General features: G+C 33.6%; 3 protein-coding genes across 3 annotated transcripts; 2 read left to right on the forward strand and 1 right to left on the reverse strand.

The window, feature by feature from the left end:
- Positions 1-2,233: 2,233 nt before the first annotated feature.
- On the forward strand, positions 2,234-5,461 carry LOC143628559 (uncharacterized). Its single transcript, XM_077098119.1, has 8 exons — positions 2,234-2,364; positions 3,990-4,225; positions 4,312-4,370; positions 4,495-4,554; positions 4,665-4,734; positions 4,886-4,955; positions 5,075-5,101; positions 5,226-5,461. Exons 2-8 carry the CDS (start codon positions 4,019-4,021, stop codon positions 5,273-5,275), a joined length of 543 nt encoding a protein of 180 aa, XP_076954234.1. The 5' UTR covers positions 2,234-2,364; positions 3,990-4,018; the 3' UTR covers positions 5,276-5,461.
- A 492-nt stretch (positions 5,462-5,953) lies between these two features.
- On the reverse strand, positions 5,954-8,365 carry LOC143628549 (binding partner of ACD11 1-like). Its single transcript, XM_077098110.1, has 5 exons — positions 8,197-8,365; positions 7,072-7,175; positions 6,882-6,957; positions 6,690-6,779; positions 5,954-6,597 (listed from the first exon to the last, which is right to left on the reverse strand). Exons 1-5 carry the CDS (start codon positions 8,200-8,202, stop codon positions 6,214-6,216), a joined length of 660 nt encoding a protein of 219 aa, XP_076954225.1. The 5' UTR covers positions 8,203-8,365; the 3' UTR covers positions 5,954-6,213.
- Positions 8,366-18,340: 9,975 nt separating this feature from the next.
- On the forward strand, positions 18,341-23,640 carry LOC143625788 (uncharacterized). The gene is made up of 12 exons (XM_077096035.1): positions 18,341-18,458; positions 18,551-18,568; positions 18,849-19,004; positions 19,063-19,209; positions 19,313-19,327; positions 19,447-19,729; positions 19,835-20,775; positions 20,976-21,878; positions 21,978-22,193; positions 22,338-22,751; positions 22,824-23,296; positions 23,344-23,640. The coding sequence occupies exons 1-12, from the start codon at positions 18,341-18,343 to the stop codon at positions 23,638-23,640; spliced, it is 3,981 nt and encodes a 1,326-aa protein (XP_076952150.1).
- Positions 23,641-26,693: the final 3,053 nt, after the last annotated feature.

Here is a 26,693-nt window from a genome sequence, read left to right on the forward strand (position 1 = left end):
GACGAGTGTTTTTGGCTGGCTTTTAGTCATCTTAGGCTGATATTATCTACGATGGTCCATTGGATACCTCTTAAGTCCAATCTTTTTTAGTTATATTATTCTCAGTACATGTTAAATTGAGTTTTCATGGTATCGCGTTCCAACTTCTCATGTTGCTCTGAAAGGCATGATGATTATAACCTATATCCTTGCATTTTTAGCTTTGTACCTCCACTATCATTTGACTAACACAACAATGTTGTCCGCTTTTAATCTCCCTTCCTAGAGACCTCCTAGTATTTTAGGAGCCAAAATTTCATCCCAAGGAATCCAACATATTTTGTTATTAACTTATTATTGTGTTATCTTTTCATAAAATTTTCATGTGAATACCTTTAGCTTTTAGAGCAATGGAAATGGGTGAGGTGAAACAAGCTAGTGAAACCTTCTCTCTCTGCCACGTCTGTGCAATATCAGCTTTCACATACCCATTTCACATCCACATTTTTCACTGGAAATGGGTTGTGTGAAACAGGGGGTGAAACCATTATTATCTCAAAGTTCCAACAGAGACATATCATCATGTGGGCCCACCAACTATGGCCGTGAAAGAAGTGGCGGTGGAAGGATCACGGAGGAAGGGGGCGGTGTTTCAAGCCCTTCACGGCTCCAAACAACCTCTCACGAGGGTCTCACAAAGACCATTTCCACTGCTCTTAAGTAACCTTCTATGGTACCTCATACGAAGAAAATTAATATCGTAGTAGGCTGTAATAAAAAATATAATAAATAAATAATTTGATTTGATCAGTGTAATTTTACCCCCGAGTGACAAGTTTTGATTTTCCATTTTGGTTTTTCATGTAGTTAGCTTTGATCTAAATTTTTAGATGACCAGTTTTGTATGGAGACCCAAATGATTAAAAACAAATAAAGCTACTTTGCATTTTATTTAGTTAGTCACTATTTCATCAACGTCGCCTAAACCAATATCATGCCTAGAAACTCAAGTTTATCAAGATTTGCTTTTAAACCCGTAGTAAGGTGAAAACATTTGAAAGACATCCCACTAAGCTTTAATATTTGATGATCGCCAATCTTCATAAATAAAACGTCATATGTGTAAAATAATTGTGATAGTATCGGGGCTTTGTTTAGAGTTTTGATACCTTGGAAATTTCCTAAGTTACCAATATCATTTGACACGATATGAAGGACCTCCATTGCGATAATAAAATAGAAAATGAAAATGTTGATTAATTTGACGAACACCTATGTTGATTTACAATTCTATCGCTAAGGCGCATCTGCTAGTGTTGATCCTCTAATCGAACTAAGGCACCCAGTAATTTGTAGCCATCATCTATCTAGAAATCTCACACGTTTCAGTGTTGAGTCTAAAAATTGTCAACTTAAGGTATCAAACACCTTTTCGAGTCTACATTAATAAACATCACCCTTTTTCCTTTATTTTTCTTAATCCATGATTATGTTTCATTGATAATTAAAAACCCGCCAAGGGTGCCTCTACCTTCCATAAAAACTGCATACTCTAAGCTAGTTACTGAGCTAATTATAATCTAGTTTAATTAGCCAAAACCTCAACCATCTCTTTATAGATGCAACCATAAGTAGGGGTGAGCAAGTGGATTTTCCTAGCAATACGTGATCCTACCCCAGACCCATTTAATGGTATACTCAGGATTCTAGAGCAAATCATATTGTAAATAACCAGGTCTGATCGGTTCAAGTCTTACAGGTCTTACTTTGTTTATGCTCACTCATATGAAAGCAAACGGGTCTTACCAGCCATACCAAACTGAACCCAGGCCTGGTTAATGGTATTGTTGGGGCCCGGGAACCGACCCTATTGTAATATAACCAGGTTTGAAGGATCTCGTGGGTTTCCCCGACATTTTCACTCCCGCAATCCCAAACCGCATTTACTTTATAACTTTTTTAAATTAATAATTATAAATTTAATAATAACCAATCACCAAAACCAAAAAGCAAAAAAACCGAGTCTAATCGGTTCGAGTCTTGCAGGTTTCAGGAGTCTTACTCGGTTTATGCGCACCCCTATAAGAGCAAATGTGTCTTACCCGTCATACAAGAGCCAGACTCGGTTAATGGTATTCTTGCCTTCTTGAGACTCGGTAACGACTCTATTATAATATAACCGGGTCTAATCAGTTCGAGTTTATAGCACGTATTAAACCTCATTTATTTTATAATTTTTCTAAAACCAAAAACATAAAAAAAAACCTAGAGTAAGCAAGTAGACTAGAACCATTATCCTGGGCGCCGCAGTTATGTTCAACTAAACCCACCATCCGATCGGATCAATATTCCGATGCTAATTCCGGCAATATCATCAACTCACCGGTAATCTATCTTCTTTCTTTAATTTCTTGTATTACACTGATTCAATTTCAAATCAAACAAATGGGTATGAGTAAAAACATGTATTCTATCAAACCCAGTTGGGAATTTGTTAGATGATTGTAAAGTTGATTGATTTGGTGAATTAGGGCTAGTAATTGATAAATGCACATTTTTTTTAATAATTTAAGTTGAAATTTGAGCCTTTGAGGTTTGATTAGATAATTGATTGATAAACTGATCTTAAAGTTTTGAACTTTATAGTTTTGGGATTGTGAGTATGGAATTTGAAAACTTACATATACAAATTGTTAGGGGTGTGCATGGGTCGGTTTTTGGCTAAAATCGAACAAACAACCAAAGTTTTGGTTTTTAAGTTTTTAAAAAGGTTTCGGTTTTTTTGGTTATTGGTTTGGGTTTGCTTCGTTTTTTATTTTGTCATACGGGCTTGAAAATTTTGGGTTAAAAAAAAGTTGGCAAAAAATAATGAATTTGAGTCGAAAGTTTTTTTGTTAGTTGATTTTAATGAATTAATTATTATACATTAGGCCAAGATAATTGAGATAAGCTTTATATTAAGTTTTATAGATTACTTAAAATAAATGAACGAACATGAGCACACATTTTGTTTGCTCATTTATGTTCCTGAACGCCTGTTTATGTTTGTTCGTTTATGTTGGTCTACATATTAATAAACACATAAGTAGTTATTTTATATAAATATAAGGGGCTCACGAATAGGCCTGTTAATTTAACTTTATCCATGTTTTATTCGATTCATTTTCAAATCACACAAATAGGCATGACTCATGAGTATAAGCATAGACTGTATTAAACCTAGTTGGCAATTTGGTACATGATTAAAGTAGATAGATTTGGGAAATTAGGGCTGATAATTGATACATGCACAATTTTTATAATATAAGTTGAAATTTAAGCCTTTGAGGTTTGATTATGGGGATTGTTGCAATTGAATTTGAAAACCTTTTACATGTACAAATTTTAAGGGGGGTGCATGGGTCGGTTTTGGGCTAAAACCGAACAAACAACCAAAGCTTTGGTTTTTAAGTTTTTGAAAAGGTTTCGGTTTTTCGGTTATTGGTTTGGGTTTGCTTGGTTTTTTATTTTGTCATACGGGCTTGAAAATGTTGGCCTGATTTTTTTTTTTTGGCAAAACGTAATGAATTTGAGTCTAAATTTTTTTGTTAGTTGATTATAAGTAATTGATTATTATACATTTTATACATTTGGGCAAAAATATTTGGGATAGGCTTTATATTAAGTTTTTATAGATTACTTAAAAAATTAAAATGAGAATCTAGAAGTTCGGTTCTTTCGGTTTTAGTTACACGCAAAACCGAAACCGAACCCGTAAGTAGGTTTTTTTGAAAACATATAAACAAACCATCAGATTTTGTTTCGGTTCGGTTTTTTCGGTTTCATGCACACCCCTACAAATTTTTGATTCAAAAGACAATTTTTCTGAGTGGACTTTGGAGAAATGGATTTAGGGAAAAAATTTATGCATTTTTTACTAATACTCATTACAATACTTATAATGGTTATTGTAGGTTCTCAGTTAACATGCAGTAAATAACAATTAAATGTCATCAATTTGGATTTTTAAGTGATAGGTATTGATTTGAATTTGGATATAATGGATGTAACATGGATCAGTGCTATATTAGTGGGGACAGGCTGCTTTGCTTTGGGTTTATTTATCGGTGCACGAAAAACGAGTATGAAGTTTTTTTTAACCAAAAGGGTTAAAACTGCTGCACTTGTAGATGGAAATAAATCGGGCGGGGCCAAATCGCTCCTTGAGATTGAAAAATTGGCTGAGATTATTGAAGATTTTAAGATGGTTAGTTGTTTTCAGTTTTTAAACATACTATCCCTTTAATAATCTTGCATAAGATTATTTATATATAATTTAATATATTTATGCAGGTTTTGGTTGTAAGAAATGATTTAAAGATGGGAAAAGGCAAAATTGCTGCTCAGTGCAGGTAAATATAATAACTCTATTTATATAAAATGTTAAAGACCTTTAATACTTGAAATTAAATTACAAATTAAAAATATATGTTTATATAATTATCTCACTATGATAAAATTGTTGTGGTTTGGCAGCCATGCAACTTTGGGTCTCTATAAAAAGATTCTTCACCGAGCACCTAAAGCCTTAAATAGGTATTGAGTTAGTAATTTTTTTTTATTTTTTTAATAATGTTAGATCCTAAAAATGCGTTTTTTTATTTTTTATTTTTTTTGTATTTGCTGTTAATTATGTTTTGATGAAGGTGGGAGATGTGTGGGCAAGTTAAAGTGGTGGTGAAAACTGAAAGTGAAGATGATATGCTGGAATTACAAGTATGTTTATTTTTTTTTTGTGATCTATAATATTATTTTGGTTTCACTATTTATATTTAAGGGTTGTTTTCATTTTAATGAAAATAATATTACTAAGATTTTGGTTTCAACTTGTACTTATATTTATATGTACATTTTTTTTACTTTGCAGCAAAGAGCAAAATCACTTGGTATACCAACTCATATCGTCATTGATGCCGGTCGAACACAAATAGCACCAAGTAAGCCTTTGCCTACTCTCGTACTTTAACTACGACTGGAACATGTTATATTTTATTTTCTGTCAGATTTTGTGGTTCATATTTTAAAATAAATATTATGTGATTTTTCTTTATTCCAGATTCACGAACGGTGATGGCAGTTCTTGGTAAGTTCATTTTTTTCTAGTACGGGTCAAATGATCAAACGGGTTGGGATGCAAACATTTATACTTCTCTTTGATTGTTTTGTTGTAAACAATTAATGACGTAAATGAATCAAAACACATGCAGGACCGGCTGATATGGTTGATGACGTAACTGGTGGGTTGAAGCTTCTGTAAGCAGGGGCGTATCGGGTCTGTTATGAAGAGATTAGCAGCTCATTCTGAAACGAAAATGATTAGCAGATCTGTTAATTTTATGTTACATTTTCTTGATACTTTTGAACCATGCCACTCTAATGAAGTTGATAATGATGATAATGATGAAAAACATTAGTTGCAGCACCATATGTAGTCATACCTTGTTTTGGACTTTTAATTTCTTAATGCATTACTTAATGGTTGAAACAAACAAAAAAAATGATATGATAGGTTGGGCTTCATGTACATGTGGGTCAAAATTGGTCAAATATAGGGTCTAAAAGAGAGGCGTTGAGCGAAATAAATAAAGAGTTGCGTGCTTGGATTTCGGCCGTAAGTGGTGGCCGAATGCCGTTCTTACGGCATTGCTGCAGAACCATTCGGATCATTGTCCTATTGTCTTTTAAGGTTAACTAGAGCCTCATGTCTATGTGACAGTCACTTGGAGGGGCGTTTTTAAGGTTTTAGATACTCCACTACCGTGACAGTCACTTGGAGGGCGTTTTTAAGGTTTTAGATACTTCACACGCTTAGTTTCTAGTGCGGTAGAGCCGAAGGTTATCACGGATAGTTATACGTGGGTCAAAAATTGGTCAAATATGCAAAGTCAACATAAGGCATGATTTTATGCAACACAATCAAACAACTCAAGTTACATAATTTAGCATATAATATCAAGCAACCAATTGTATTTCAAACTACTACTACTCAACTAGTATAAATCCAAGCAACAAATCCATAACATCTGCATATTCTACATAAACAAATTAACAAACTTAAACTGAGCTAGCGGTGGTAGTACTAGTATTCGCAGCTTTAGGCGAACCAGTCGGTTCTTGCCGAGTCGACTCAGTCTTCCCCACCTGTTCTCCCTCCGCCACTTTCTCCATAGTCTTCTGACTCACTTCACCAGCAGCCTACGTGACCCTGCTAAAAGCACCCGCCACCCAAGCAGTCCCAGTCAGCACATACCGGTTCTTCATGAGAGCCGACCCTGCTTCACTAACCGTCTGCTCTGCTGTCGCGAATGCTGTTTTGGTCTTTTCCGACACTTGAAACTTCTGGTCCAAATCTCTCGCTTTCTCATTCACAAGTGTTGTCCCTATGTTGATCTTTTCGGTAAGACCAATTTTTTGGTCGATTGTGGCGGCTTTTGCGGTAAATTGAAGCTTTTCGTCAAAAGCTTTGGCTTTGTTAACTGCATCTTTTCCCAAAATAAAACCTTTGGCTAACATGCTGCTTACAACATCTTCCGCCTTTAGTACAGTTGATTCAACAACACCTCCAGGTTGAGTTGTTACCTAAATTATGTTTTGCCAATATAATACTATGTCAGATAATATTTGATAACCCTAAAAATGAGATATTTTTTAGAGAAAATGAAAAAACATACAGTTGGTTGTTGCACTGAAGGTGCAGTTACAGGTGGAGTGTAATCTGGTGCAAGTGCAATGGTAACAGACTGATCAACTATGGTTGCTCCCTAATATCATCAAACAGAAACTTGTTAGATTACGATGATGTGGTTTTTAATAATCAAAATGATAAGCATTTTGTGGATGAAAATAATAATAAGTTTATATACCGAGAGTAGAACTGCAGTCTCTGCACCTTGAGGATCCTTAAAAGTGACAAATGCTTTTTGAGCCCGCTCATTCTCACTGAAAAGTAGCAACCATTTGAGCAAACGTATGCATACAACCTTGTAATTACCAGATAACATAAAGCCTGTACAAACAAGTAATTACATTTCTTGAAGACGTGTACTAACTAACCTTTGTAGATCAACATATTCAATTTCACCAGAAAATGAAAAGAATTCCTTGATGTCTTGCTCAGTAGCACCTAAGGAAACATTGCTAACTTTCACAGTTCTTATCTATCAAGATAAAACAAGTTAAAATAACCACTTTGTTTAGCTATAACCAATAAGCATTAGGAAATAAATGAAACAATAACTTAACTTAACTTAACTGAACTGACACCTATGATAATTGCACACACAATAAGAATTGGATCAAAATTAAATAGGTAAGGTGTTAAACCAATACACATTAGAGAGATAAAGACAAGGTTACAAAACTCAAAGGACCCAATAGTAACTGATAACCAGTAGCCTTCAAGGGGCTAAAGACAGAAAACTAGTGAATTCTTTGGCCCGAAGTCCGTTTATGTTCATTCGTTTAATAAATGAACGAACATGAACAAGAATTTTCGCTCAATTAACTAGATGAACAAACATGAACAAAGGTCATGTATGTTCAATTGTGTTCGTGAACGTTCAATAATGCGTTTGTTTACTTTCATTTACTTCCATTTATGTTAATACTTGTTCATTAAAGATTTTTAGAACTTTTTAATGACTTCTGTAATCTTATCATATAGATTTTAAGAAGATTATTAACTATAAAACAGAAAACAGAAATGCATATGAGTATTAGATTAATAATTAACTCATATGTAAAACTAACATATGAATATGAATGTTAAAAACAAACACCAACACAAACTTGGTTTGTGTTCAAGAACCGTTCGCTTTCCTTAATGAACGAGCGCAAACAAAAATATTCATTCGGTTAGGTGTTCGTGAACAGTTCACTTGTCAATTAAAAGTTTAACGGACCAACATGGACAAGGCCTCGTTCGGTACAGTTATCCGTACAACAATAACACATTAATTAGGGCACCGAAAAACAACTGATTCGTTCGATTACACATATTTACTTAACATTAAAGCTTCATAACTAATAATAATAATAATCACTGCAATATAGTAATCAAATACAATTAATTAAAGTATTAAAGAAATATATACAAAACCAGTTGATTGATTGATTGATAGAATAGAGATTAAATCAATTAACATGTCAGTTTGTAAGGAGAAGATGAACGTTACTAACCGACATGGAATCAACGGCGGTGTAACGACGGTGACGGAGAAGATGAGGGTTTGGTTAATAATAATAATAATAATAATAATAATAAATTTGGGGGAAAACAGAAGGAGGTTGACACGTCACACTATCAAATAGACTACAGATACCACTAGCAAATCAAGCTTTTATAGAGTTATTATTTTTTTTAACGACCAACTAAGTAAAGCCGAGTACTCCGTACACGGTCTTCATTGGCTAAAGGTAGTCCGAGCAGCGGGTACTCCGTACGCGACCCCCCATTGGCTAAAGGTAGCCCGAGCCGGCCACTGGTCTAGACGTACGGGGCCTCTAGCGGTCCACCTATTGAGGGATTCACCGGAAAAAGCCCGACCCCCACGCCCGCCAAATGGCACAACAGCGAGGGGCCGGTAAAACCGGGTGAGATCAGGACTCGAACTCTGGCAAGCCAGAGTCATCACTCATATCTCCCATATAAATTGGTGATAGTGAGGTTTGAACCCCCTACCTCTCACTTGTAAAGTGAGTGCTCTAACATTGAGCCACATCCAATTTATGCTTTTATAGAGTTGTTATTATTATTATTGATATTTATTAATTAATCGTCTTTTGGCCGTTGTCGGTTCCAACTAACGAATTGATTGCTATAAATTGGTTGTGGCTTAATGGTAGAGCAATCACTTTTGTTACTGAGAGTTAAGGGGTTCAAACCCCACTATCACCAATTTATATAGGAAATATAAGGATGACCTTGGCTTGCTATGGTTCGAGTCCTGATCTCACCCGGTTTTACCGGCTCCTCGTTGTCGTGTCATTTGGCGAGCGTAGGGGTCGGGTTTTATCCGGGGAATCCCTCAATAGGTGGACCGCTAAGGGATCCGTCCGTCCAGACTCGTGGCAGGCTCGGGCTACCTTTAGCCAATGTGGGCCGCGTACGGAGAACCCGGCGTAACTTAATTGGTCGTTCAAAAAAAATTATTATCTATACTAGAGTGCCCTTGAACCAAACGGTAAACTTAAAAACAGTGGTTCAGTACGTGCAACCAGTGGCTCATATCTGTCACACCCCAACCTACGGCGGAAATGCCGGGCCGGACTGATTGCTCACAGCTTTTCAAAGGTTACTATCATGCACAATATTTAAATGACAATATCTATTAATTGAATTCAATTATCAAATAAATCAAATACAAACAAGTACATAATTCATACAACAATACAAATTTTATATTTCTTGATTAAAATATTCTTCTAGCTAAATTCTTCACTAAGTCTTCACCTACCTGCATATGCGTATAAAATAAAGTTTTGTCAACAACACATGTTGAGTGAGCAACACACCAGTTTAGTTGTACATATAGTATATATAACAAAATACGTAGTTGCAACAAGTCATATGAGAATAACAAAATAACCAAATGAGCAAGTATAACAAGTATAACTGGGATGTCGAGAAGCACAAAGGCTAACGACTGGCGTATGATCATACTAGACTGAGATTATGTTGGACCTCTCCGAATGCGAAAGCATACAAAGCAAATAAGCACAAAAACAAATAAGGTATAAGTTGTTAACACATAAGACAAAGTTGCAGTTTTGTGTATAAGTATATATGAAAAGTATATTTACGCATATGTCCCCAAAACATTGAAAGCGGTAAAATAGGGGAATGTGGTACTCACCTTAGCAATAAGCAAGAGATAAACAAGTGCGGTAAGAACGGTAGTAAATAAGAGTTACGCTCTTCGGAAGTTATCGACGAGAAATCCTTGATTGTTGATCCAACGCTGGTTAAACAGTTCGAATTAACGGCGGCTAGAACAAGGATCAGAAACCCGATTTGCAGACAATTATAATACAATTCAATAAGGGGGAATCGATGGAGAGTTAGTACTGATTGTTCCTGCTAGTTTAATTGCAATATGATTTTTGTTATGGTGCATAATGATAAAACAGTTAGGTCGGCCTAATAAAAGGATCAGGCGAATCAAATTTGATCTCGTTTTCATAATTAACAGTGTCGGCGATGATGATTCAGGCAAGGGAAATCATATACGATCATAAATTCCAAGTTTGAAGCGAAGATTAAGGTCCAATTTAAGATTTCGTATACACGGGTATGGTAATCGGATCTTGGGTAAATGGGTTAAAGGGTTTGGATTAAGAATATAATAATAATAATATATTAATATAGCAGAAATTACAATTAGATCCCTGAACTATAAGGATGGAATCATTAAAGGGTTAAAGTATAGTTTATGGTTAGAATTGTAGATTTTTAAAGTTATTTATATTTAATAAATAAGTATAATAACTAGTTAAAATAGATTAATAATTACTCGAAAAAAACGCGACATTTTTGTTAATAAAATTTCCCGAACATAAAACGGGTCGGGTAATATAAACTTGTAAAACCGAGTTGCTACAGACTCCCCTACTTTAGGGAATTTCGTCCCGAAATTAAAGGATATTATAACAACACCGTTAAAGTTTGAGGTAAAAAATAAAATTAAAAAATATATATATATATATCATAACACCGAACTTTGAATAGTTAAAATAACGCTCCAAATGCAACGATGATAAGGGCACTTATATATAGGATGTACCAGCGACGTATCCACCATGTCCTTATCATTTTACATTCGTACCGTTATCCCAAACCTTCCATTCTATATTACGACACACAACTTTACGCTTCATGATTTCGATGCGAAGACTTCGATAATTATGTTCCGGACCATAATTATTGTTATCGTCGGATGGTCCACATGATTCGTCTCATCGCGTGGATGTACAAAACGTTTGATTACAAACATGATTTTGAGGAAACAAAAGTTTTAAGGAGTTTTAATTTAGAACACTAGAAAGTCACCAATGTATAAAATAAAATTATTTTAAAAGTTGTGGTGGATTTTAATAAAGCAAAGAAATTTTAAGACGACTTGTAAAGATATAAGTATTTAAAGTTCAAGAATGGGGTAGCTTATAAATAGTTAAGGTTAATGATGGTAAAGAAATAGGATAGAAGTATGCTTTAATAAATAATCTATTTAATCAAAAAGAAACTTTATACATAAGATAGATTATAAAAGATAAATAGTTCGAATGGCCATAAGAGGCATTACACTAATTAAGAAAAAGACAAAATAAGGTAAGATAGATAAAGGGAACAGCAAAGGTATTCAATATCGTCGAGTAGCTTATTTACGTGACTTGAGGCACCATGAGAAGTTGCAGGAGTAGGAGCAGTTGAGGTAGATTGATTTTGGGTAACTTGAATAACGTATGCTTGAACAGTTTGCAAGAAAGTTGTTTGGTGGAAATATGTTGGGTAAATTTGAGCTCGCGGTTGCGGGGTTTGGTAGTATTGGGTTAAGTAAAGGTTGACCTTGATTGATGGAAGGAGTTTGAGGGACATGAGGTTGATGGGTTTCCACAATGGTAGCAAGCACGGTTCTTACGTTTCTTGTTGTGGGGATAAATGGGGGTAGATGGTTCGTATTCATCAGCAGAGGAATTTGTGGCAAAAGTTGGATCGGTTGCATGGAGGTTCCGAATTTGGGTTACTATTCTGGCGATCGTAGCAGTTAACTCTTTGGCGATACAGGCAGCCATATGGTGGTCATGAGAATCAGACGATTGATATTGAGGAAGACGATGGTTTCTTTAATGAGACATTCTATAGGGACCAAAAATAAGGATTTATAAGATGAATGATAAATTGAGGAAATCATAAAAATAGTAAATGTTTAACTATGTAGATAATGTTGTGTTAAGAAGTAAAAGGAATTGCTTCATGAGGCTTAAGAGTAAAAGTTTATCAGATGAGGGGTAAGTTGAGGAAAACAGTAGGATAAAAAAATGTCTAAGTATGTACGTAACTTGTAATAATGTTGCGTTAAGAAGTAAGAGGAATTGCGTCATGAGTATTAAAAGTAAAAGTTTATAAGATGAGGGGGGTACATTGCGTAAATAGTTGTTAAGTGATGTAGTCAATAAGATTAATGTGTGATGACTACATGAGGAGTTAAGTCAATTTAAAATTTAGATTATTAAGTTAACAATAAACTAACGAAATATAAATTTTGGGTGTTGGCCTCCTATGAGCTTTCCATGGCAATTTGAATGGCCCAACGAACTAACGGAAAACAACTGAGTTGGACAGCCCATGAGCGTCTCAACTAATTAACGAGTTAACAATGCAATGAAGTTTGTCGGCCCAATGAGCGTTAAACGGCGTTTTAACCGACCAAACTAAATAACGAACTATCGAAATAAATATGGGTAGTCGGAGAATCTTGTGAAATCACCACGTTGATTACTCCAACAAAAATACGAAATCAAGTTAAGAAATGAATAGTAGGAGTGCCCATGGGTTCCATGGATTTTCACCCAACTAACCATTTAAATAACGGAATACAATAATCGGGAAAACCGAGTTTAGCCACGAAATCACCGTGAATTCGGTTAAAATCAACCTAAGGTGTCGATCATATGGCATTTATGGGTCTCGCTCGGGTCATAGGGTTGAGTACTGTGGTCAGGTTATCACCGAGGTAAGGAATAGCGTCTTAAGTTTGCTTCTTGGAACTGTTTTGCCAGTGTCCAACTCACAATTTCTCTTCCCCTTTCATTTATCATAGGGACATGCCACATAACCTAGCCTTAAGATGTACGAGTGAAAACAAAAGATGGGAATTCTTAAGGAATTTCCCGTAAATAAAAGCAATCTACTTTTCGAAAAGTTTTGTTTGAATGTTGAGGCATAGCCTCGGAGTTTGTGTGTGTGTGCATAACAAGATAATAGATAATAAGTAAACAATTATCTAAGAAAGCTGTAAACAATTTAATTTGAACACATAAAGGTAAACAGATAGGCACGTATAAGGTTCCTAAACATGTGTCTAAGGCAATTTCTAACGACCTATCTTAAACCTTCGGCTCTGATATCAATCTGTCACACCCCAACCTACGGCTGAAATGCCGGGGCGGATTGATTGCTTACAGCTTTTCAAGAGTTACTATCATGCACAATATTTAAATGACAATATCTACTAATTGAATTCAATTATCAAATAAATCAAATACAAACAAATACATAATTCATACAATAATACAAATTTTATATTTCTTGATTAAAATATTCTTCTAGCTAAATTCTTCACTAAGTCTTCACCTACCTGCATATGCGTATAAAATAAAGTTTTGTCAACAACACATGTTGAGTGAGCAACACACCGATTTAGTTGTACATCTACTATTATAGTAAAACAGGTTTTTTTTACACCTGTCATCCATACATCAGCCCCGGCTTATATTTTCACTATCTATTATTCAAACACGTGGCTTCACCCCAATGCAATCCAACCGTCGTCAGTCTTCATCTTCACCACAGTAATCATACATGAAACCCTAATTTCTTTACAGCCGCCTTATACGCTGCAAAGCTCTGTATACAAAATTGTTAATCACAAATGTTTGATACAAACATTGATAACCTATGATGTCTTCAACGATTATTCACTGAAAGCAAACCCTATTTTTTCGACTCGATTTCCCCAATGTCACCGATTCATGATCGATGTAATCAACTGGCGTTTCAACTACTTATCGGCATCAATTACAGGTTACCAATTTCATTTTAATTAGACTTTTGCATCCAGATTTTTTATCATATTTTTTTTTATTATTTCACATACAACCTAATTTAAATATAAATCTGATTAATAATTACTGATACGAATCAGTTTGTTATTTGCACGTGAAATTCAGAAAATTATGTTGGAATTATTGAACCAGTTGGATGTTTTGATTCAAGAGGTGACAATTAAAATTGAAAATCTTGACGGATCTCTGTTCCGACCGTGTCGTATTGAAAGGGAGATTGAGTTCCAGGTGCAGTTTCATTATTCAGTTTGTTTATGTGATTTAGGAAATTATAAAATCAAAATGATAATATGTTAGCTAACAACAAAATTGATAACAAATTAATAAGTTAAGTAGGTATTTTTTTGAAGTCTTTAATAACACTATAAAAGAATATATGTCCCTATAAGATTTATATATATGCTATTAATTTTTCTTAATTTTATACACGAAAACTGTATATAAAACAGTATTATCATCTATGTTGTCATACCAGTTAGTTGATGTTACTTAATTCAATATATATTCTTGATACAAATTTACGTAAATGAGATATTCATCTAGCCGGTTCAATAAAATAATCTACATATTAAAGTCAATTGAGCCAAGTTATTAGCTAATTTCGTATGAAATTTACTTTTATTAATTTTGTCATATATTGTTTATTAACAACTTATGTGTATAATGTAATGTTAACCTAAGTTAACACACAAATTTTAAAATGCAGAACTAACACATTAATTAGCTTATGGAAGTTTTTTTTTAAATAAAGAAGGAATAACTTATTTGTACTCAATCTTTCATATCTGAGTTTTAAAATTAATGTGAAATACATTTTATATTCAGTCGTTCCTATATTGTAGGTTGATTTATTTGCTTCTTATTGGTTGAAAAATGTTTCACTTGGATTGTGATCTTATATATCCTAAAAATTCATCTAAGAAACTAACTGCCTTATTATACGGCTGAGATTAATTATACATAAAAACAGTTATTTTTTTTTCATCAGCTACATTCATGGAAACATGTTCTTTGCAGTTTTTTATGACAGTTTTAAAAGTATGTAAGTATAAATAAGTGGCAAGTGTTTAATAACTCACATACTATTTTGCATTCTCTTTGTTTTTGTTTTCATAATGTCGAAAGTAGTGAGTCAGGGGACTTCAAAACTGACTTCAAGGTCTGTTATAATTCAAATAGCACTTGTGATTACCTCATTTTCTGATTTATTTATTACTTACTAAATTTTCATAATACTTACAGGTTAACAGACAAATCTGAGATTACTCACCTCAGCAGACTGGATACTTCAATGACTAATGTCAAAATCAAAGTAAGAATTATTAAGCTATGGAGGCTGCCTTCCTACAAAGCCGTTAATGGTACACATGCAATTGAAGTAATTCTTATGGATGATGAGGTATTTACAAATTATCAATTAAAACTATTTCACTTTGTTAATATATGTATGGACCTTACAATGTGTCTATATTATGTTTATAGGGATCAAAAATCCAAGCAACCATAAATGGTACCTACCTAATCAAGCATGAAAAGTTTTTGGTTGAGAAATCATGTGTTTTTATTCAAAGGTTTGATATTGGTGACAATATGTCTGCCTACCGTGTCACAAATCATCCTCATAGGCTATTTTTGACCTTTGAATCAACTGTGACAAAGTGTAACGAGGAAGTTGGATCTCTGTATGGTTTAACACTTGCTGACTTTGAAGTGCTTCGCAACAATGGTGTACTGCCTGACTCTGTTATTGGTAACTAATAATATTAACTTCTTTGACTTCACTTTCTATATTTTTATTAACTATAAATGTGTATTACATTGTAAACATATTTTTGTTTAGCATAGCTTTTAGCTAACATTGTTTATTCGTTTGTTATATAGATTTGATTGGGTATGTCTACACATACTTTGACATGCATGATTATAAAACACAAGCAGGCAAAATAAAAAAAAATTAACCTTCAAGTTAGGGATTTAGAGTAAGTTATGTTACAATTAAAATTTATTTATTTCAATTCTTCAATGTGATACCTATATTCACTTTTTTTTCTTTCTATTTTTATATTATTTAGGTCTCGTAGCCTATTTGTTACTTTTTGGGAGTCATACGCTGAGCAATTGAATACTTTCATGGCAAACAAACGTGAAGATGATACCGTTGTTATCATCCTACAGTTTGGAAAGTATACTTTTTCTGGAGGTAAGAGATTAGTTTTCCAATCTTTTAAATTTACATACATAAGCTCTTTTAATACTAATAAATGTTATGATATGTTTTTTTCAAATTTTTAATAATTGAAGAAATAATTTCTTTCAGAAACAGGTGTGTTCCATTTTCTGTTTTACAAGTTTTGAATATATATATATATATATAATCACTGATTTTATTTACTCTCTATTAACAGTTTGATTGGAAAAAAAAGGACATCAATCTATTTCAACTCGACGTTTGGTTTCATCACAATTGCCTTGTAGTTTGGAAAATGATTTCTTGACTAACTCTGTTTTCAACACTATAGCAGATGTGGATAAAAAGGCAGAGGTTATTTATCTTTGATTCTTTTAATAAATAAATTTAGTTTTACAAAATATATCACTGATTATTCGATTTATAATTATTGCAGGTCAGGTCTGTTGTTGTAGCAGGTACTATTATAAGTTTCATGCCTGGTTTTGACTGGTACTACAATGCATGCAAGACCTGTAACAAGAAGGTCAAAACTGTTTATGTTGTTAGTGATCCTGTTGACGCATCGGATAAGGTTGAACCAAAACAAATTATCAAATGTCCTAATGATGCATGTAACAAAAGATCAGTGTCCACCATTCCAAGGTTATACGTTGACTCTTAATTTTATACTATATGTTATTGTTAATTATTAACTTATATTATATTATGATTTTAAATTTTAAGTATCAAAACTGTTTTTCCTACAAAATTTTAGGTTCAAGATTCCATTGAGGCTACAAGACAACACCGGAGTTGCCTCTCTTACTGTTTTTGATCGTGAAGCTCGAAAGATGTTGAATAAGTGTGCCAGAGAATTAATTGAAAGCTTCATTGAGGTAAAATTTTATCCAATATTAGATATGTAAAATTCATTTGAATAAACCTATTTTAATTTCCTTTTATGACTTTCACTTTTTCTAAAGGGTGGGCGTTCCATGATTCCTCCTGAATTGACTCACTTGGTGGGAAAAAAGTATGCCTTTAAGATCGATATTACTGACTACAACATCACTAACAACTACAACACTTTTACCATCAAGAAGTTTACTGATGATTACTCGATTATATCTAAGTTGGAATCAAAGTTTGAGGTTGATCAGGTAATATATCTATTACATGTTATATGCGTTATGCCTGCATCTTTTTTTGTATACTAAATCAATTGCTTTTTACAATTTAGGTTGACCTGTCCCAGTCAACCACTATTAGATCTGTTGATTTTCAATCCCAAGAGACATCTAATATGAAAGTAAATTTTTTATATATACAAAACTTTACATTATTATATGTTAATATATTTGTCATAAATGTGGTTATTGTGACAATTTACTTTTGATTTTAAGGACACCTTTTCAAGAACAAGTGAAAATGACACCCCCTTATCTGTTATGTCAACTACGCATGGAAAGGCCATCTTGACTGATGAAGCTTATGTTGAAAAAAGTTCTCAATCTGAAGTGAATCTGAAGCGAAGTTTGATAGATGCTTACGATGTTGATGAACCCCCAGCGGAATCTTCAAGCAAAGCCCATCGTCAAGACAATCAAGGTCCGAAAGTATATGTCAAGAAACTTCTCACTCCAAAGCTGGAAAAATAAGTTTATTTTGGCAGTTTTGAAAAAACTCTGTTTTCCTGTTTGATGTTTTCCAAGTTTGTTTTACTTTGTTTCCTGTTTGAACTTAGTGTCTTTTTGTTTTTCTGAAGTTGGATGTTTTAATTTGCAAGTGTTTTTTAATGAAGTAGGTTTATTTCCAGTTTATCATGTTTGGAGTTTATTGTTGACATTGTTATTAAATGCATTTGATTATAACATTATTATTAAAGTTGATGCTATTTCACATTACATCATCTTCATGTTAAATCAATCAAAATGCAAAGTATTAGTGATACAATTATTTCCAACTTTAAGTACGAATTGTACATATTGTAATTGAAGTTGTTGCATACAATCAATTCTACAATAATTAACTTATAATTTTTCATAAGAGTGATACAAAAATGTAATCTTATTATCTTATGAAAATTGTATATTCATCATATGCTAATAAGTTATCAACTAAATTGTAATAGAAATTAACAAGTCGACACAAAATCTGCTATTTTTAAGAGCTGTTTTTTTACTCTAATTTATTAACTCCTTACTTTATTTAGCTTTCTAATATAATGTGTATCTTCAAAGTTATATTAATATTATTTTATGTTTAACTGCAGCTTCAAATTCCTCCATTTTCCAAAATGATAGTAAACAAATGCGAAAACAGAGGAAACATTTTCTGGATACTAAAAGAGAAAAGGACGTTTTGGTCGGAAAAAACGTGGGTGTTACATCTAGCCTTAAATCTGCTGAAATGCTTACACATTACAATGGTAACAAATTCATTGATACTTGCATAGTAGATTACCCTGTTACCTTAGAAGACAATTTATTTATAACACTTCATTTTTTTTTTCAAATTTAGATATGGCCATTGGCGATTGTAAACAAAACCGAAAGATAAGAAAAGCTTATTTAGATAACAAGAGATATAAACACGTAATTTCTTCAGAAGACGTTAATAGTCCAAGTTATAATACATGTTCAATTCGAGTTAGTACCAGTTAAAGGATTGCAACTCCATGTCTGACATTACAAGAGGTATGTTTTTACAGTTTGAATTTAAGATATTAAATATCTTTATGATTATTAATTATAACACATGTTATGTATGTATACACTTCAATTTTAATTTTGTTTTTCAAATCATTGATTTTATACAGGCTTAAATATTGGCATGGTAAACAGCGATGCTAAACAGAGCCGATTATTAAGGAAGCTTTATTTGGATAACAAAAGACAGAAAACATTATCTAATTCACAAATACAACATGTTTCACCAAATACTGATGCTGTCATAGTTTCTTTAAATTTTAATGGTAAGCATTTAATATTATACCACTCTTTATTGTTTTTCTAATTATAAATTTACTTCAGTTGCAAAAAAGGATACGATGAATTCCAAAAGTAAACAGAGGAGAAAATTTACAAATAATTCTTTCAATCGGTTAAATCCAATTGGTTCGTCCGCACAACAGCTTGATGATGCACAACATATAAACATGTATTCATCTGTATCAAAAGGTTAGTAATATTTACAACTTCTTCAAGTAAATACATATTTATCTTTAACAATATATTTATTACAATTATGTTTTTTTTTTGTTTTTACATTCATACTATACAGATTACCTAGATCACGGTGATCAGAACTTTATTTGTGAACTATGCCATGCAAAATTATGGCAATCTGAAGCTGCTAGAGGAAATCAAATATATACAATCATACGAGTTATTTTGTGTGTTGTGGTTATGGTAAAGTTCAGCTTCCGGATATCAAGGAACCACCACAAGCTTATAAGTCTCTTTATGATGGTTTGGATCCTAAAAGCAAATTTTTCTTGAAGAACATCCGTCGCTATAACTCCATGTTTTCATTTACTTCCATGGGAGGAAAGATTGATTCTTCAATTAATAGAGGAAATGCTCCTTATGTATTCAAACTCAGTGGTCAAAATTATCATAGTTTCGGCAGCCTTCTACCTACAGATGGATCTAAACCAAAATTTTCTCAGTTATACATATATACGATACTGACAATGAGGTTTCAAATAGACAATCAATTTTTGTGTAAGTTACTATTCATACCATTTAATTTATTTACACCATTCATTTATTCATATATATATATATAATATATTTTCTGCAGTGATACCAACAAAGCTTCTACTTCAACGTCTCAAGATATTGATTTTGAAATTATTCAACATCTAAAGAATATTCTAGATTCAAATAATGTGTTGGTTCAAGCTTATCGGACGGTAAGAGATTGTTTTAAAGAAAAGCCTAATTTGGACTTAAAGTTACGTCTAATTGGAAACCGACAAAAAGATGGGAGGACATACAACTTACCAACCGCTTCTGAAGTTGCAGCTTTGATAGTCGGTGACATTGGAGATTCTTTAGAAAACAGGGATATTGTTGTATTAACCAAAGAGGGATATCTAAAACATATTAGCGAGCTACATCCTTCTTACCTTGCTCTTCAATATCCATTGCTGTTTCTTTATGGTGAAGATTGCTACAGAGTCGACATCCCTCATAGATCTGTTGATTCTTCCACATCTTCCAACAACAAAAAATGTACTATGCGGGAATTCTTTGCTTATAGAATTCAAGATCGGATTGGCGTGTTCTCAACAATATTAAATTCTCGGCGGCTTTATCAACAGTTCTTAGTCGATGGGTACACCATGATTGAAGCTGAGAGATTGAATTACATTCGTAATCAACAAAAGGAGCTAAGATGTGAAAGTTTTGAGAAATTACGTAATTTACGTAATAGTGGTACTACAGATGTCTCAAAAGTTGGAAAGCGTGTCATACTACCATCTTCGTTTACCGGTGGTGCTCGATATATGACACAAAATTATTTGGATGCAATGTCTATTTGCAAGTGGTATGGATATCCGGATTTGTTTTTAACATTCACATGTAATCCGAAACGGCCGGAAGTCAAAAGATTTCTCAAAGAAACCGACTTAAATGCTGAAGACAGGCCTGATATTCTATGTCGACTATTTAAAATCAAACTAGATTCTTTGATTAAGGACCTAAAGGAGAAATCACTACTTGGCAAAGTTTTAGCAGGTATTTTAGCACTTCTTTTTATAATCTCAAAATGTTAAACAATGATAATACATTTAAATTTAGTTAGTTATTGTAATACGTTTTCTTTTATTAATACGTTTTCTTTTACATAATTTGTGGATCTGAATAATTTACCAGCTACTTTTAATATAATAAATCACTTATACATTTTGTGTTATATATACTTGTTTTATATGCAGTTGTTTATATAGTCGAGTTTCAGAAGCGTGGATTACCGCATGCCCATGTATGTTTGTTTCTGCATGCTGACCATAAATTTCCATCAGTTGCGCATGTCGATCCAATTATATGTGCTGAAATTCCGGACAAAAACGAAGATCCGGAGTTATATACACTTGTAAGTGACTTTATGATCCATGGCCCTTGTGGTGCTTACAACATCAATTGTTCATGCATGGTTGATAAAAAATGTTCAAAGAATTTCCCAAAACAATTCCACGATCATACCTCTATTGATGAAAGTGGTTTTCCTTTGTATAGAAGACGAGATTGTGGATCTTTTGTTGTAAAGTCTGATGTCAAGCTAGATAATAGACATGTTGTTCCGTACAACAAAACTCTTTTGAAAAAGTATCAGGCCCATATTAATATTGAGTGGTGCAATCAGACTGATTCTATAAAATATCTGTTTAAATATATCAACAAAGGTCCCGATAGGGTTACTGTTTCTGTTGTGGAAGGTGATCAACAAGATGTCCAAGAACTAGCGGTTGATGAGATCAAGAATTATTATGATTGTCGATATGTTTATGCATGTGAAGCATCGTGGCGTATATTCTCATATGATGTTCACTACCGGTATCCTTCTGTTATTAGGCTGCCTTTCCATCTACCGAACCAACAACAATTCATATATGGGCCAAACGAATACATTGACAATGTCCTCAACAAACCATCAGTGTCTTTTACAAAGTTTTTATCTTGGATGGAGTACAATGAATGTAATGAAGATGGTCGAAATCTTACTTATGTTGAATTTCCTACTAGGTTTGTGTGGAAAAGTGAACAACGGTGTTCGGCGCCAAGAAAGCAAGGATTTTCACTTGGTAGAATTCATGCCATTTCACCTTCTGCTGGTGAGGGTTATTTTTTAAGGATTCTTTTAAACAAAGTTAAAGGTCCAAAATCCTTTGATGACATTCTAACAGTAAATGGTCATAAATATAACACCTTTTGACAAGCTAGTTATGCAGCGGGGCTATTAGATGATGATATGGAATATGTAGAAGGTATTCAAGAAGCGAGTCATGCCGGCTCCGGTCATTATTTGCGCTGTTTGTTTGCCACGATGTTGACATCTAACTCTCTCTCGAGGCCGGATTATGTTTGGGATAAAACATGGGAGATATTATCAGACGGCATTCTTTATAAACAACGACGCATCTTAAAGTCACCAGGTATAAACCATTTACTTGCATTAGTATTAGAGTAATAATCACATATAAGTATAATTTTCATCTTTATATTATACGCCTTATACTTAAGCTCATAATTTGAAGTATTATTCCTTAATGAAAAATTTATTTATGATGTTTTTTCAGATTTATTCCTTAATGAAGATCAAATAAAAAACCTCACTTTAAATGAGATTGAGAAAATCTTAGTTCGTAATAATCACAGCTTACGAGATTACAAAACACTGCCTTACCCTGACTATGATTCGATTTCTTCTTCAAATAATCGTTTAATCACTGAAGAGATGGATTATGATAGACATCATCTTCAAATTGAGTTTGACAATCTTTTTATCGCATTAACTGATGAGCAAAAAACTGTTTATAATGAAATCATCAATGCGGTTGGAGATAACCAAGGGGGTGTTTTTTTTGTTTACGGTTATGGCGGAACCGGTAAAACTTTTCTTTGGAAGACATTATCTGCATCCTTAAGAGCACAAGGAAAGATTGTTTTAAATGTTGCTTCAAGTGGGATTGCATCTTTATTGTTGACAGGAGGTAGGACGGCCCATTCTCGGTTTTCAATTCCCTTTAACTTAACTTAAGTCTCTACGTGTAATATACAAATAGACAGCGATGTTGCTAATCTATTAAAGAAAACTTCACTTATTATATGGGATGAAGCACCAATGATACACATGCATGGTTTTGAAGCATTGGATAGGACTTTGAGAGATATTTTATTGCATGATGATTCTAATAATTCTAGCATGCCATTTGGAGGCAAGGCAATCGTATTTGGTGGAGATTTCAGACAAGTTCTACCTGTTATTCAAAGTGGAACCAGACAAGACATTGTTAATGCTTCTTTAAGTTCTTACATTTGGGATTATTGCAAAGTTCTTAGGTTAACTAAAAACATGAGGTTAACGGTAGGAAGTGAAGCACATAAAACCGAGCAAACAAAGATATTTGCACAATGGTTGTTGGATTTGGGTGAAGGTAACATAGGTGGCTCTAACGACGATGATGCAATTATAGAAATACCTAATGATCTTCTAATTCTTGATTCAGCCGATCCCATATCTGATCTTATTGACTTTGTGTATCCCTCAATTCTTAAAAATTTCAACAATACAAGTTTTTTCAGGAAAGAGCCATTCTTGCACCAACGAATGAAGTTGTTGACGAAATTAATGATCAACTACTATCGATGTTTCCGGGAGATAGCAAGGAATACTTGAGTTCATATAGTATTTGTCCTGATGAACATATAAATGATGCTATTGATCCAAGTTTATATTCACCTGATGTGCTTAATGGACTTAAAATTCCCGGTTTGCCACACCATAAATTAGCACTAAAGGTTGGTGTTCCAGTGATGCTACTACGAAATATTAATCAGAAAGAGGGTTTTTGCAATGGTACACGTTTAAAGGTCGTATGACTAGGCAAACATGTCATAGAAGTTGAAGTAATAGCTGGAAGTAATTTAGGGATGCGAACTTCGATTCATAGAATTGCTTTAACACCTTCCGACAAAAAGATTCCATTTAAGTTTCAACGAAGGCAGTTTCCCATTGTTGTATGCTTTGCGATGACATTAATAAAAGTCAAGGCCAATCGTTATCTAGAGTTGGTTTGTTTTTTAAACAACCCGTATTTTCACATGGTCAGTTGTATGTCGCTTTATCTAGAGTCAAAAGTAGAGATGGAATCAAACTCGTAATATTTGATAAAGATGGAAATCTTACGAATAGGACATCCAATGTCGTATATAAAGAAGTTTTTAGAGATTTGTAATTTCTATGTTTACTCATACATTTGACTCAATGTTCCAAGTGAGGGTGTTGTTGCCAAACAGTCACTTTGTTTATTATTTATGGAATTTTCATTTATTAATGAGGATTATGGCCTTCCTTTCTAGGCCACATTCTTCATTTTATATGTTATATAGATCTTTGTTCCCGGTTATTAGTTTCATTTCTTAATTTTAATGGTATAAATTGAAATTTGTAGTATTATACTTTTTATAATTTTTGTTTAATACAATCTCGTGTCATACATAGGTTATAACTCACGGGAGTCATAAATGATTATTATTTTTCGGTCTTGAATGACATTCATAAGTAGATAAGACTAGATAAGACCCGCATTTATACTCACATTAAATTAATATGTAACTGTAAATGAAACATTGTTAAATATAATTTGTATTTATTAATCATAAATTATTCATAATTTCATAATGTTCTATACTCATCCCCGTGTAATACACGGGTTATAACCTAGTATAGTATATATAACAAAATACGTAGTTGCAACAAGTCATATAAGAATAACAAAATAACCAAATGAGCAAGTATAACAAGTATAACTGAGATGTCGAGAAGCACAAAGGCTAACGACTGGCGTATGATCATACTAGACTGAGATTATGTTGGACCTCTCCGAATGCGAAAGCATACAGAGCAAATAAGCACATAAACAAGTAAGGTATAAGTTGTTAACACATAAGACAAAGTTGCAGTTTTGTGTATAAGTATATATGAAAAGTATATTTACGCATATGTCCCCAAAACATTGAAAGCGGTAAAATAGGGGAATGTGGTACTCACCTTAGCAATAAGCAAGAGATAAACAAGTGCGGTAAGAACGGTAGTAAATAAGAGTTATGCTCTTCGGAAGTTATCGACGAGAAATCCTTGATTGTTGATCCAATGCTGGTTAAACAGTTCGAATTAACGGCGGCTAGAACAAGGATCAGAAACCCGATTTGCAGACAATTATAATACAATTCAATAAGGGGGAATCGATGGAGATTTAGTACTGATTGTTCATGCTAGTTTAATTGCAATATGATTTTGTTATGGTGCATAATGATAAAACAGTTAGGTCGGCCTAATAAAAGGATCAGGCGAATCAAATTTGATCTCGTTTTCATAATTAACAGTGTCAGCGAGAATGATTTAGGCAAGGGAAATCATATACGATCATAAATTCCAAGTTTGAAGCGAAGATTAAGGTCCAAGTTAAGATTTCGTATACACGGGTATGGTAATCGGATCTTGGGTAAATGGGTTAAAGGGTTTGGATTAAGAATATAATAATAATATATTAATATAGCAGAAATTACAATTAGATCCCTGAACTATAAGGATGGAATCATTAAAGGGTTAAAGTATAGTATAGGGTTAGAATTGTAGATTTTCAAAGTTATTTATATTTAATAAAAAAGTATAATAACTAGTTAAAATAGATTAATAATTACTTGAAAAAAAAGCGACATTTTTGTTAATAAAATTTCCCGAACATAAAACGGGTCGGGTAATATAAACTTGTAAAACCGAGTTGTTACAATATCAGCATTATGAAAAACACATGGGGTCAATATGTGCAGTTTAAAAACCGGCATTTAAGCGTGCTTCAGCCCATATTACACAGGGAGACAAATCATAATTTTCTATTATTATTATTATTATTATTGGGCCGGGTATGGGTTGATCTGGAATCGCTTTCTTATATGGTTCCTCATCAAGTTTGAAGTCACAAGCATTTCATTATGGTTTCGTATTAGACTATAAGACTGTTATTAGGGGAGGTGTGAATGAATGGTTTTAAGTTTTAACATGTTTAGAAGTAATGAAAGTTCTTTTGTAACACTGGTTTCAGTTTTTCATTTTTTTTTACTATGGTCAGTTTTATTATGTTGGTCATTTATGTTATACTTGTATTTGTGATTTCGAATGTCCAAGACAAGTACTAAAAGTGATCTTGTATATGTTAAGAGATTCAATTTTAATTAGTGATTTTTTTAAATAAACGCGCTAATAGTCTAATATTGGGTTTAATAAATATGTTTAATTGTGGGTTTAATGTGGCCCTTATTTTCAAATTATTTTTAGCTGGCTAATCTCTTTATAGTTTAACTAGGTGAAGAAACACTAACCGGACCCCGGGCAGATTACCGGTAACCTGGGGGTTAGATAGATGTTTCCCACGAGGGGTTAGACCCTTGGAAGATGGTTCTTCTGATAACCTGCAAAACAGACACCGTGAGCTCGTCACTGAGAAGGGGGGGGGGGGGGGGTTCCTCCTTGTGACCACCCTCCGGCGTGAGAATCAGACTAGATTGCTCTTTAAATATAAAAGTATATTAAGAGATTGCTAGAGCAGATATCAGGTATAATATGATGATAATGTGGTAAGATATGATAAGATGAGATGGTCATACCATTTGTGGTATTTATAGCCGAAGGTAGGTTTCCAAAGAGGTATGGCCGGCTGCAACAGTGTTCCTGTTCCACCAACAGTAGCCTACGCACGTGCCCTGCTGGTAGTTGGTGGGTAGGTAGCGGCTGATAGCGACCAGGCCTGCTGTATACTATTCCTGTTCCACCAACTGAAGGCTACGCACGTGGTATGGCAGTAGTTGGTGAGTAGGCAGCGGCTAATAGTGACATACAGTGCAGGAGCATGCTGCTCGCCATACTGTTGTCA

This window comes from Bidens hawaiensis, unplaced genomic scaffold (assembly GCF_021521415.1).
Source record: "Bidens hawaiensis isolate Kalapana, Puna unplaced genomic scaffold, B.hawaiensis_p1.1 tig00000458_1, whole genome shotgun sequence".
Classification (NCBI taxonomy): Eukaryota; Viridiplantae; Streptophyta; class Magnoliopsida; order Asterales; family Asteraceae; genus Bidens; species Bidens hawaiensis.